Here is a 13,205-nt window from a genome sequence, read left to right as displayed (position 1 = left end):
GCACCAATTCAAAAATTTCAACGGTGTTTTCTTTGATGACATAATTGCAAAATAATCCACTGTCCCAGAATGCACAACAAAGACACTGGCAAAATGAATCAAATGCACAGGTATTAATGATACTTATAAGCTTTTTGTTTACTTGTATTGGTTTTTTAGCTAGATGGTTACCATTTTTAAAAATGCTCACCTTTTTTTTTCGGTTAAATTTTGTGTCCATGTGCAGCAACTCGGAACATGGGGTTAGGTAGGACAATCTCTTTTTTGGAGGAATACTGAGACCTTTCCAATTTTCAACAGGCTGCTCCTGCAAGCTACTTTCATCACCCAATTTTATGTGAACTTGTGAATCCTCCTCACAGTTGCTGTTTTTTTGCCCATTCTCTTGGCTCATATTTTCACTGCTTTCGGTTTTCTTTATGGGAGCTGAGGAAAGTCTCATTTTGCCTTCCATAAATTCAAGGTGACGAATTACAAATCGGTCGGTTCTAATAGGGAGACATTCATGTTTAAAGAGTCCATTTTTTATGTTCTTAAATTCAGCCTCAACATTTGCAGAACTTGCTGTCATGTTCACACTTTTAAAGTGTGGAACCATTATGGCTGTCCAAAGTGGAAGGTAACATGCCATTCTTAAAAGATTTGGAACAAGTTCTGGAAGGAAATGTAAATTGTCTCGGTCACCACGATTTGCTGCAAGCATCTTACTCCTTTCACAAATTTCTGTTGCCCATATTTTCAGGTCTGTTTGGCATGGTTGAATTGGCTCATCCTCTTGTTCTTTCATCTCTACTCCATAGTCCTCTTCAGTGACAGTGGGTAAAACACGTCCCTCTGCAATCCGTCTCTTCAGTTGAACTTTGCTAGTCTCTGATAAAACTGGTGTGCCTCTGTCATCATTCCCTTCTGATTCACTAAAAGCAACAACTGAAATTGAATGAATGAGTTCTCTCGCATCATCAAGTGATGTAGACTGTAGAAGTTGTGCCATTGCTCTGAGATAGAATTCCCTTACTCTGTTTCCAGCTTGCCTCAGACATTCCCATCGGCTAATAAGCTTGATACAGTGCGCAACATCAATTCTAATAAAGCATGGTGGTAGTTTTGATGCAACATTCCTGGTCAACACTCCAAAACACTGATTTATATATGTCTTCAAGTCGGGGTAAGGAGTGAAAGCCTTAACTAGAGCTCCAAGCAAAGCGAGGGAGAAATCACAAACTGCTTCCTTTGGAACAGTAGCACCTGCTTGTTTCCATTCAGTCAGCCATTGTGCTATAGAATTAACAGTATGGCTCTCAGAAAGCATCTGCACTACTGGGATATGATCTCCGCTCGAACACAAAACCCCTTGGTACAAAAAGATGTGTGCAGAAATGCCAACAGGTCTTTTTAGTTTTCTCACTACTGAACCTGTTGCATCAAAACTTACATAGGAACCCAAGTTCTTTGACTTTATTTGGTAGACTTGCATCTGAGACTGGGTCCAGTAATGGCAAAAAAATTTATCTAGACCAATGTTGTGTATGCTTCCAGTCTGAGGAACACTGTATTTCAGGAGATGTAATGAAAGAATTGGGTCCTTGTGCATTAACTCTCTTTCGCCAATCTCTTGCTTGGCTTTTCTTAACGTTGCTAGATTTGGTAGATGGCTAGGCTCAGGGTCACCAACATCCATAACTTTATAAGCCTCAGCTGCTCGCCATACATGTGCTTGTTTTCGTCCTTCCCAGAGTTCTTTTGACAACCTTTTTCTTAAATCTCCTGATAATTTACGTTTTGATTTTCCTGTGTGGAGACTGTCATCAATATTGCAGATCATACACTTAAGCACTACTGGCTTAGCAATCTCTGGTATTTCTTCAACTTTTATGGATAGTTGTGCATCACACTCTGTGCAGCACCCTGTTATATCTATGTAGTTAGATATAACATTTGGATAAACCTTTGCCCTCCTGAATTTAAGTGTGCACGATGACTTGATATTTTTCCAGATCTCCTCATTCAATATGTGAGTCCATGTACCAGGTTTTAAGATTGTGTATTCTCTTTTATCAGCATACATAGATTTGTCATTGTAAATTACTTTTTCAGGCCAAATTTTGATCCAGCTCTGAAAAGAAAGACTGAACTCAAACTGAATGTCATAGCACTGAACTGATGAATGACTCTCTGTTCCTTCTGAGCTCTCACTGTTGGAAGGTTGTTTTGGGATATTTGTAACATCTTTGTACAGACCAAGGGCTTCCCATACATTGTGCCGATTTGTCTTTACAAACGTGTAAAGGTTTTTTGGTGACATTTTGTTATTTAATTTTTGACACAAGTCTACCCATACTTTTTCTGAGGGGAATGCTATTGCCTGTCCTGTAATAATTTTTTCATGTGAAGAACAGATGACATTTATAATGTCATCATAGTCACAGGCTGGCTTCCTGGGCATCTGATCAAAACAAAAAATGTTTTTATTAGTTTTACATGCAGTGTATTATATGGAAAATAATTGATTACATAATTTTTAATAGTTAAGATACAGTGGTCCCTCAACATACAATGGTAATTAGTTCCAGGTGAATCATCGTATGTTAAAACCATACTGGAGCAGCAGGTGATGCTGCATTCAACAGAGTCCTTCATATGTTGAAATGATCGTATGTTGGGGCCATTGTATGTGTTGAGGGATCACTGTACTGAGATTAAATAATCCTATTCTTAGCATGCTCACTTCTCTCTACTTTTACAGATGAAAAGTGTATTGTGTATCTCTGCCTCTCCCATAGTAATAAATGGTGGGGGCGTGCCTGCCACAGCAAAGCCCTGTGGTTGGCAGTCACTCTGCACAGGGCGGTGATTGCTCCATGCAGGGGAGCACTGAGGGCCACTGCAGGAGATTGCAGGGGGTCCCAGTGGTCAGTACCAAACCCCCCCCCCGGGGGGTGGGATAGGGGATAAGTTTTGCAGCAGAGTACTCTTTTAATGGGTTAAAGCATTACTGTAATTACAAACAACTTGATGTGTTGGAGAACTACAACCCCCAGCATACCCGGACAGCCTTTGACTGTCCGGTCATGCTGGGAGTTGTAGTTTTGCAACACCTGCAGGCACCCTGCTTGGGAAACACTGTTGTAGACAGATAAAAGTACAACTCCATGATTGAACTAAAGTTTCTTTGCTCAGGTAATAGCTTTGCAGAAATCTACCAAGACAGTTTAGCACATTTTCAGTTCAAATAAGTAAGTACACTTGATTTACCCTGGGAGTCTCTCAGCTAGTAGTCAAATTGTTAGGCCTTTCCCCAAGTTACAGTGTGTGGGGGAGGGGCATCACAAGCAGGAAATCGAAATGAAGTATGGGGTCTAGTAAGGAACAATTTATACATTTTTTTATTATAAAATTGCTATGGCTAGCCGGTGTTTTTCATTTCTTTTTATCTCCCTTTATCCATATATCAGTTACAGTGATTTGAGGCACAAACTCCGTGCGAGATACAGCACAAACGAATGATGTATTTATTTATTTTTAAAATTTGAGAACATGGGGTGGAAAGTGGGTGGAGTTACAGCAAATTGAGCGCACAATATCTCGTAAACCAAAGCGGCACAAACGTTAATAAACCAAAGCGGCACAAACGTTTTTTTTTGCAGCGCAAACCAGCACAAACGCAGCACAAACGAATGGTGTATTCATTTTTAAAATTTAAGAACATGGGGTGGAAAGTGGGTGGAGTTTCAGCAAATTGAGCGCACAATATCTCGGAAACCAAAGCGGTGCAAACGTTCATTTTTGCGGCACAAACCAGCACAAACGCAGCACAAACAAATGGTGTATTCATTTTTAAAATTTAAGAACATGGGGTGGAAAGTGGGCGGAGCTTCATAAAAATATAACGCGCAATATCTCTGGAACCAAAGCGGCGCAAACGTTCATTTTTGCGGCACAAACCAGCACAAACGCAGCACAAACGAATGGTGTATTCATTTTTAAAATTTAAGTACATGGGGTGGAAAGTGGGTGGAGTTTCAGCAAATTGAGCGCACAGTATCTCGGAAACCAAAGCGGTGCAAACGTTCATTTTTGCGGCACAAACCAGCACAAACGCAGCACAAACAAATGGTGTATTCATTTTTAAAATTTAAGAACATGGGGTGGAAAGTGGGCGGAGCTTCATAAAAATATAACGCGCAATATCTCTGGAACCAAAGCGGCGCAAACGTTCATTTTTGCGGCACAAACCAGCACAAACGCAGCACAAACGAATGGTGTATTCATTTTTAAAATTTAAGAACATGGGGTGGAAAGTGGGTGGAGTTTCAGCAAATTGAGCGCACAATATCTCGGAAACCAAAGCGGTGCAAACGTTCATTTTTGCAGCACAAACAAATGGTGTATTCATTTTTAAAATTTAAGAACATGGGGTGGAAAGTGGGCGGAGCTTCATAAAAATATAACGCGCAATATCTCTGGAACCAAAGCGGCGCAAACGTTCATTTTTGCGGCACAAACCAGCACAAACGCAGCACAAACGAATGGTGTATTCATTTTTAAAATTTAAGAACATGGGGTGGAAAGTGGGTGGAGTTTCAGCAAATTGAGCGCACAATATCTCGGAAACCAAAGCGGTGCAAACGTTCATTTTTGCAGCACAAACAAATGGTGTATTCATTTTTAAAATTTAAGAACATGGGGTGGAAAGTGGGCGGAGCTTCATAAAAATATAACGCGCAATATCTCTGGAACCAAAGCGGCGCAAACGTTCATTTTTGCGGCACAAACCAGCACAAACGCAGCACAAACAAATGGTGTATTTTTATTCATCTTTTGAGAACATGGGGTGCCAACTTCACTCAGGTCCCTACATCTCCTCCCTTGTTTCAGTATACCACCCTACCCGCGCCCTCTGTTCTGCTGATGACCTGAGGTTAGCATCCTCAATAGTCAGAACCTCCCACTCCCATCTCCAAGACTTTACACGTGCCGCGCCAATTCTTTGGAATGCACTTCCCAGGTCAATACGATTAGTCCCCAATCCCCACAATTTTAAGCGTGTCCTGAAAACGCATTTATTCAGACTGGCCTATCGCCTCAACACATTAACCTAATCTATCCCTGTATGGCACAGCCAAAAGTTTTACCATAACCAGATTTCCCGCATCATGTTCCCACATGCTTTATGCATCCATTAGCCCTCTGGGTTTGTACTGTTACACACTTAACATTATGGCTGGTCCATACAATCAGGGCAACTGTTACCACCCACCTTTCGTGTCTACCCCTTTCCTCATAGACTGTAAGCTTGCGAGCAGGGCCCTCATTCCTCTTGGTATTTGTTATAATCTACTGTATGTGATTATTGTTATGCTGTAATGTCTATTGTCTGTACAAATCCCCTCTGAAATGTAAAGTGCTGCGGAATATGTCGGCGCTATAAAAATAAAAGATGGATTTTTGGTTCTTACCGTAAAATCTCTTTCTTGGAGACTTCATTGGGGGACACAGATTACCATGGGTGTATGCTGCTGCTGCTAGGAGGCTGACACTATGCAAAAACAAGAAAATTAGCTCCTCCCCGGCAGTATACACCCACCGACAGGCACCAAGCACCTCAGTTGGTGAAAAAGCAGTAGGAGAAGCAACGAGAAAACTCTAAACATAGGTACCAACCCAACAAGGGACTCTAAGACCCAACACGGTACGACTTAAACAGGGAGGGTGCTGTGTCCCCCAATGAAGGCTCCAAGAAAGAGATTTTACGGTAAGAACCAAAAATCCATCTTTCTTTATCGCCTTATTGGGGGACACAGATTACCATGGGACGTTCCAAAGCAGTCCCAAGGGTGGGAACAGCAATAAGGAACAAAAGTAACGGAAAGGCTTAGGTCGGCCGGTGAGCCACCGCCGCCTGCAGAACCTTCCTACCAACCACAGCATCAGACGAGGCCTGGGTATGAACCCTGTAGAACCTCGTGAAAGTGTGCAAAGATGACCAGGTTGCGGCCTTGCAAATTTGCGTGGCCGAGGCCTGGTGACGAGCAGCCCACGAAGCCGCCACAGCCCGGGTCGAATGAGCTCTTACTCCCGGAGGGGGCCGCTTTTCCTGAAGACGATACGCTTCCAGAATGGTAGAACGAATCCAGCGAGCGATCGTGGATTTGGAAGCCGGAAGGCCCTTCTGGCGACCTTCAGAGATGATCAGCAAGGAATCGGACAGACGAAAGGAAGAAGTCCTGGCGAGTTAGACACGCAGGGCTCTAACTACGTCCAGTTTGTGGAGAGACTTCTCAAGCGGATGAGAGGGAGCCGGACAAAAAGAAGGAAGAACGATATCCTCATTGATATGGAAAGCGGAAACCACCTTTGGAAGAAAAGAAGGAACGGGCCTGAGGACGGCTTTGTCCTGATGGAGAATGAGGTAAGGGGAACGACATGACAAGGCCGCCAATTCAGAAACTCTTCTGATGGATGAAATGGCGATCAAAAAGGTGACCTTCCAAGAGAGAAGGGACAAAGGAATGTCCTGGAGAGGCTCGAACGGCGCCTTCTGGAGAGCGCTAAGGACGAGGTTGAGATCTCACGGGTCTATTGGCGAATGATGAGGAGGAGCCACGTGGGAAACCCCTTGCAGAAAGGTTTTGACCTGTGGTAGAGAAGCTAGCTCTCTTTAGAAGAGGATAGAGAGAGCGGAAACCTGGCCCTTGAGCGTACTGAGGGACAGACCCGCGTCTAACCCAGACTGAAGAAACCCCAGGATAGATGGGATAGAAAAGGCCATTGGGAAGACTCTTTTATCATCGCACCAACAGAAAAAAGCCTTCCAGTACCTATAGTAAATGCGGGAAGAGGCTGGTTTCCTGGCTCTGATCATAGTTTGAATAACCTGACTGGACAGACCTGATTCCTTCAGAATTGCGGTCTCAACGGCCATGCCGTCAAACTCAGAGACTGAGAATTCTCGTGGTAAAGGGGGCCTTGCGAGAGAAGGTCTGGACGGTCTGGAAGCCTCCAGGGGACGTCCGCGAGCATGTTGACCAGTTCCGCGTACCAAGGCCGTCTTGGCCAATCTGGAGCGACTAGAATCACTGGTACGCCTTCCGATTTTATCTTTTTGACCACCCGAGGGATCAATGCCAGAGGCCGGAACAGATACGGAAGTTGAAACTGGGACCACGGAGTCACCAGTGCGTCGCACGCGACAGCTAGAGGGTCCCTGGACCTGGCTACGAACTGCGGCACCTTGTGGTTCATCCGAGATGCCATGAGATCGACATCCGGGGTGCCCCAACGGTCGCATATCTGAGAGAAAACTGCGGGGTGCAGGACCATTCGCCGGACGCTAGGCCCTGGCGACTCAGAAAGTCGGCTGCCCAATTTTCCACCCCTGGGATATGGACGGCGGAGATTGCCGGAACATAACGTTCTGCCCAGCGGAATATCTTGGAAACTTCTGACATTACTTGCTTGCTGCGCGTGCCCCCCTGATGGTTTATGTACGCCAAGGCCATGGCGTTGTCCGACTGAATACGGACCGGCTTGCCGGATAGGAGGGGCTGCCAATGAAGAAGGGCCAGGAAGATTGCTCTGATCTCCAAAAGTTTGATTGGGAGGAGAGACTCCTGTAGCTTCCAGCGGCCTTGGGCCGCTTTCTGATGGAACACGGCTCCCCATCCTAGAAGGCTCGCATCGGTGGTGATGACTTGCAGAACCGAATGGGAATGGGAGCAGGCCTCTTGAGAGTTCTGATGCCCTTGGAAAGAGTTGTAAATTTTTCCCTTGGAAGAAAAACACTGGCTAGCTTCGTGTCGAATTCCATGCCCAGAAAGGTCAGACGCTGGGTGGGGATCAGAATGGACTTCTCCTTGTTGACTAGCCAACCTAGGCGGCTGAGAGTGTCCAGGGTTATCTGAAGGCTCTGGAGACAGTCCTGGCGAGACGAACCCTTGATCAAAAGATCGTCCAGATAAGGGATGATGAGGATCCCTCTGGAGCGAAGGATGGCCATGACGGTCGCCATCACCTTCGTGAAAACACGGGGCGCTGAAGCTAGGCCGAAAGGAAGAACTGTGAACTGAAAGTGGTCTCCCTGAAACGGAAATCGAAGATACTTCTGATGCTGCACACAAATTGGAATGTGCAGATAGGCATCCCGAATGTCCACCGAGCAGAGGAATTCCCCGGGCTCCATGGAAGCAACCACCGACCGAAGAGACTCCATCTTGAAATGAAGAATCTTCACGTGGCGATTGAGTAATTTGAGGTCCAGAATAGGACGAAGAGAGCCGTCTTTCTTCGGGACTACAAAGAGATTGGAGAAGAACCCGGAAAACCGTTCGTCTGAGGGAACGGGAACAATGACTCTGGCGGAAAGAAGGGAGGAAATGGCCTGCAGAAAACCCGGAATCTGGGCCCGCTGTCGCGGAGGCCGAGACCGGAAAAACCGTCTGTTCGGGAGTGAAGCAAATTCGATCTTGTATCCGGATGCGACGAGTTCTCTGACCCAAGCGTCGTCGACAACGGACAGCCAAGCATCCGCGAAAAAGGAAAGTCTGCCTCCCACCCTTAGACGAAAATCTGCCGGAATTGGCTCCTGCAGATCTGGAATATTGTCCTGAGATCTCCAGCGAGGAGCGGGTTTGTAGGAAGGTTTCCTCTGATCCCGCTCCCTGGTGGCGGCCGGCCGATCCTGTTGAGTGGCTCTCTCCGTGGCAGAGAAGGGACGAAAGGGCCTGAATGGTCGAAAACCCTTTCTGTTGAAAAGACGTTTTGGTCGAGATTGGGGAAGCGAAGTACTTTTACCTCCAGTGGCATCGGAAATTATCTGATCCAGCTTTGCTCCAAAGAGTCTAGAGCCATGGAATGGCAGATTGGTAAGCGACTTTTTTGAAGTAGTGTCCGCATTCCATGACTTTAGCCAGAGGACTCGGTGTACAGCTACTATGTTGCTGTTAGCCCTTGCTACGCAGCCGGCCGCGTCCAAGGAGGCGGCCAAAAGGTATTTACCCGCATGGTTAATCTGATCTGCAAGATCCGCCAATTCGTCTTGAGGAGCTGACGCTAAGATGCCTCTGCGAAGAATTTTTGCCCAAGCGGAAATGACTTTCGCCACCCAGGCGGATGCGAAAATAGGGCAGAGAGAGGCGCCAGATGCCTCAAAGATAGACTTAGCCAGAGATTCAATCTGCCTGTCAGTAGGATCTTTGAGCGATGCCCCGTCTGGCAGAGAGAGCACCGTTTTTGAGGCTATCCGGGAAACTGGAGGATCCACCTCGGGAGCCTTGGACCACTTTGAGAGCAGCTCTGCGTCAAAGGGGTACAGAACGTCCAAGTACTTGCGGCCTGAGAAACGTTGCTCAGGGCGCTCTCAGTGTTTGGATAAGGTAGTATCGAAATCGTTGTGATTGGGAAAGGTTCGAGACGGAGGTCTGGCTCGTTTAAGGAGAACCGAGCATTCCTGAGGTGGAGCCTCATCCTGTTTAATTTTTAGTGTTTGGAAGATAGCTGCAATAAGACTATCGACCATGTCCCGCGTTTTAGAAACGCTGTTCCCCTCTGAACTAGCTTCCGATTGAGAACCATCGCCTGACTGAAGGTTGTCATCCGAGGAAGGAGAAGGAGGCCTGGGAGCGGAAGGGCCCTGCGAGCTCGAGAACGAAGTGGACAGAGCCCGCTTCCTAGAAGTCCTTCCCTGTCTGTCTCTCTGAAGGTCGCGGTCAGGTGTGGACGACTCACCCCGAGAGGCGGTCGGGGCAGAGGTGGCTGAGGATAGCTGAGGCAATCGTTCTAAGACCTGGACCAGCGACTGTGATACTTTTGTCAAGTCAGAAACAGACTGTGACATTGTAACGGCCCACTCCCAGGGGAGAGAGGAGGGAAGAGCGCCCTCCGCCCGGGACTCTGTGCGTTCCTGAGATGCTGACATATTTGAAGGACTGCAGGGGGGGCAGAATGGGGACGACCGACCCGATGCCCACTTCTTTTTACAGCGCGCACAGGCGTAATAGGTAGCGGTGGGCCTGAAGCAGAGATCCCCTGAAGGGTTGGGCATAAGTAAACTGCACTGAATGGTCGCAGAAATTAGGGAATAACTGCCGAGGAGAGCTAATCCTTGCCTCAGAGCCGAGCCTACCGAGATTCTGTGCGAGCAGCAGAAGAAACGCCGAAGTGTCCCCCAAACAGCGCAGGAAGGAGTGATTCAGGCATCAGGAAATCCTTGTGCTGGAAGATGGAGGCGGAGCTTAGCGGCTGCGCCGTGACTGGTTAATAGCGACGGAGAGGGCATGGCAGAAGAGGGGGGGCTGGCATCCAAAAGAGAAAGAAGCCCTGTGATGGGCTAGAAAAGGCGCGCTGAAAGGAGCGCGCTCAGGAAGGGAGGAGGGAGAGCAGAGGAATTCCCCGCGCTGAGGGGAAAGTGAAAGTGCCTCCCACCCTGACGGCGCCGCAGCCCCATGCCCGACATACCGCGCTAAGGATGGCAATCTGACCCGGTCCTGCCGCTTGCGACGCTGCGGTGAGTGAGGAGATCCCCCGAGACTCCCTGACTAGAGCAGGGAAAGTGGAGGAACGCAAGCGGCTGTGTGAGCGCGTGGCAGGCAGAAAGGGCGGGAGATTCAAATCTGTGGACCTGAAACCAACAAGGTCCCTTCTTCTCCCATGTCACTGAAGCTTATGCGGGGCCGGAGGGAACGTACAGGCACTTACCTGACGTCCCTGAAGAGGATGACCACAGGGGCCCAGGGGGAAACGGCAGGCCGCTGGGAGGGGAAGGAGTCCTCTGTACCTGCATCCTGCAGAAGACGGCTTGGAACACCTACGATCGCCGTCTTCCTCTCAGCCCTGTCCCGAGAAAGGGGTGAGGAGGGGGATTCGGCAAGGACCAGCCACCTGTCCGCAACCCTTATCACCAGAAGGTGATAGGGAAAAGTCCTGCCTGCGGTACTGAGAGTTGCGATGTGGGTGACACCACACTGCTCGCTCAGCCGCATGATATAGGAAATCAGGGTGATAACTATACCCTGTTTCCCAATGGAAAAAACCTAAAAGACAAAAGAGGGAGAAAATTAAAAAGTTCAAACTAAACCTGAAAGGAAAATTGGATTAAAACTGCGGATCTGGGGAGATCCCGGTCCGCCTCCTACAGACACTAAGCACAAACTGAGGTGCTTGGTGCCTGTCGGTGGGTGTATACTGCCGGGGAGGAGCTAATTTTCTTGTTTTTGCATAGCGTCAGCCTCCTAGCAGCAGCAGCATACACCCATGGTAATCTGTGTCCCCCAATAAGGCGATAAAGAAATATTATTATTATTTGCCATTCACTTGTAAACTAGGGCCAGTTCCACGGCAATTCTGCTTTGGGATTTTAGCACCAATGGTTTATTGGGGAAGGAAAATTGGCAGAATATTCATGTAGCAGAGATTTAAATTCTGTCATCTGCAGTAAATTATGTGCAGAAATATAGCTATGCCGTGGAAATCCTCAGGAAAATCCACAACACAACAGAATCTGCAGTGATTTGTTTTTCTATTGTAAATGAATGTACTCTAACTAGTAGGGACGGAAATATCATTAATGCAACCTGTACAACTGCACAGGAGCCCAAAAGGTAAGGGTAACACCTCCAAAACAAGTGCACAGGGACCCTCTTCTGTCTGTATCCTCCAGTGCGAAATGTTTGGTGCACAAAATGTTTTGTTCCCCTGCAGGTTTGTCATGATGTGGTATATTTAGTGTCCTGCAATGTGCAAAATCACTAACTTGCCTTGTATATCTTTAGCTTCCCCATGAAGAGTCAAAATTGAAGGAGATCTGTGACAGCACGGCCACCACATACCCTTCTTTTAGTTTTCCCCTAGAAGTACTTAGCATGCATTACATCAGGTCTGGTAAGTATTCTGGTCTTAATGCTTGAAGTCTGACCTTTCTGATTGCTGCAACCATTCAGTGGCCGTATCAGGGTGTATCGGCTCCCTGCTACGGAGAGTGATTGGCTGCAGTGGTCACAAGATCCATGTCACTAGAGTAATATCAATAAGTATTTTAACTCATTCTCAGCCTGCTAAAATATTTTGAAAGTTGACAACCTCTTTAAAGAAGCACTCCTCCTAATATGTTGCAGTCATCGTATTATATGGTGCCTGCTTGAATGTACTGATGAGATATATGATTTTTCCTTTATCATTATGATGCTTCTAACAAAGACGATTGTGCTATCAAATCTGGGCGTCGTTATACTGAGTGAACAGAAAAAATTTATTATTACTGTCATGTTGTGCCAGCGTCTAGACCACTTTTTTTTTTTTTTTTACAATAAATTGTGTCTGTATTCACACTATGCGTCATCTTATGGTAGCACTTTTAGTGCATTAAGCCGTGGTGCCTGCTCTTGAATGTACTGATGTGATATATGATTTTCCCTATATTTCTATGAAGCTTCTAGCAAGGGCTATTAAATCTGGGCGTCGTTATATTGAGTGAACAGATACAGTTTTACTGTCATGTTGTGCCAGTGCCTAGACCACTTTTTTGACACATTAAATTGTGTCTGTATTCACACTATGCGTCATCTTATGGTAGCGCTTTTAGCGCATTAAGCTTTGGTGCCTGTGCTTGAATGTACTGATGTGATGCATGATTTTCCCTATATTTCTATGGAGCTTCTAGCAAGGGCTATTAAATCTGGGCGCCGTGATATTGAGATAAAGCTTATTATTACTGTCATGTTGTGCCAGCGTCTAGACCAGGGGTCCCCAACCGCCGGTCCGCGGCCCAGCACCGGGCCGCTGCAGTGCCCTTGCCGGTCCGCGGACACAAGGGGAGCCAGGGGCGGTCAGTGGCGTAGCGGGGGCTGGGGCGGCGCGCAGCAGTTCTTAGCGGCGGCCAGGGAGCGATCCAAGCAGCTCCGCTGCCTGCAAGATGGAATAGCAGGAGCGGAGCTGCAAGGACCCGTCGAGCTTCCTGCCCGCCGCCCGCGCTTCCTGTCTCTGACTGACACAGAGAGGAGAGCGCGGCCGCTGCTGTGTCAGAGCGAGGAAGCGCAGGCGGCGGGCAGGTGAGAGGAGAGAGGTGGTGTGTGTGTGTGTGTGTATGTCTGTCTGTGTGTGTACATGTATGTGTGTGTGTGTGTGTGTGTGTGTGTGTGTTGGTCTGTGTTTGTGTAGCCTGGCCCTGGAGGAGATGGGGACATGAGGAGAAGACCGTGAGGGGAGTGATGGAG

At 47.3% G+C, this 13,205-nt stretch overlaps 1 protein-coding gene across 4 annotated transcripts in view; it reads left to right on the top strand.

Moving 5' to 3' along the window:
- The window catches only part of SKIC3 (SKI3 subunit of superkiller complex), a 262,730-nt gene that overhangs the window by 55,125 nt on the left and 194,400 nt on the right, over positions 1-13,205 (top strand). For all 4 annotated transcript variants that reach the window (XM_073590811.1, XM_073590899.1, XM_073590727.1 and 1 more), the window contains one exon: positions 11,766-11,874. In XM_073590811.1, the coding sequence (XP_073446912.1) occupies positions 11,766-11,874 (109 nt within the window). The remainder of the gene's footprint in view (positions 1-11,765; positions 11,875-13,205) is intronic.

This window comes from Dendrobates tinctorius, unplaced genomic scaffold, assembly GCF_039654945.1.
Source record: "Dendrobates tinctorius isolate UK_male_01 unplaced genomic scaffold, ASM3965494v1 ptg000003l, whole genome shotgun sequence".
NCBI lineage: Eukaryota > Metazoa > Chordata > Amphibia > Anura > Dendrobatidae > Dendrobates > Dendrobates tinctorius.
This window is presented reverse-complemented; position numbering and strand designations above follow the sequence as displayed.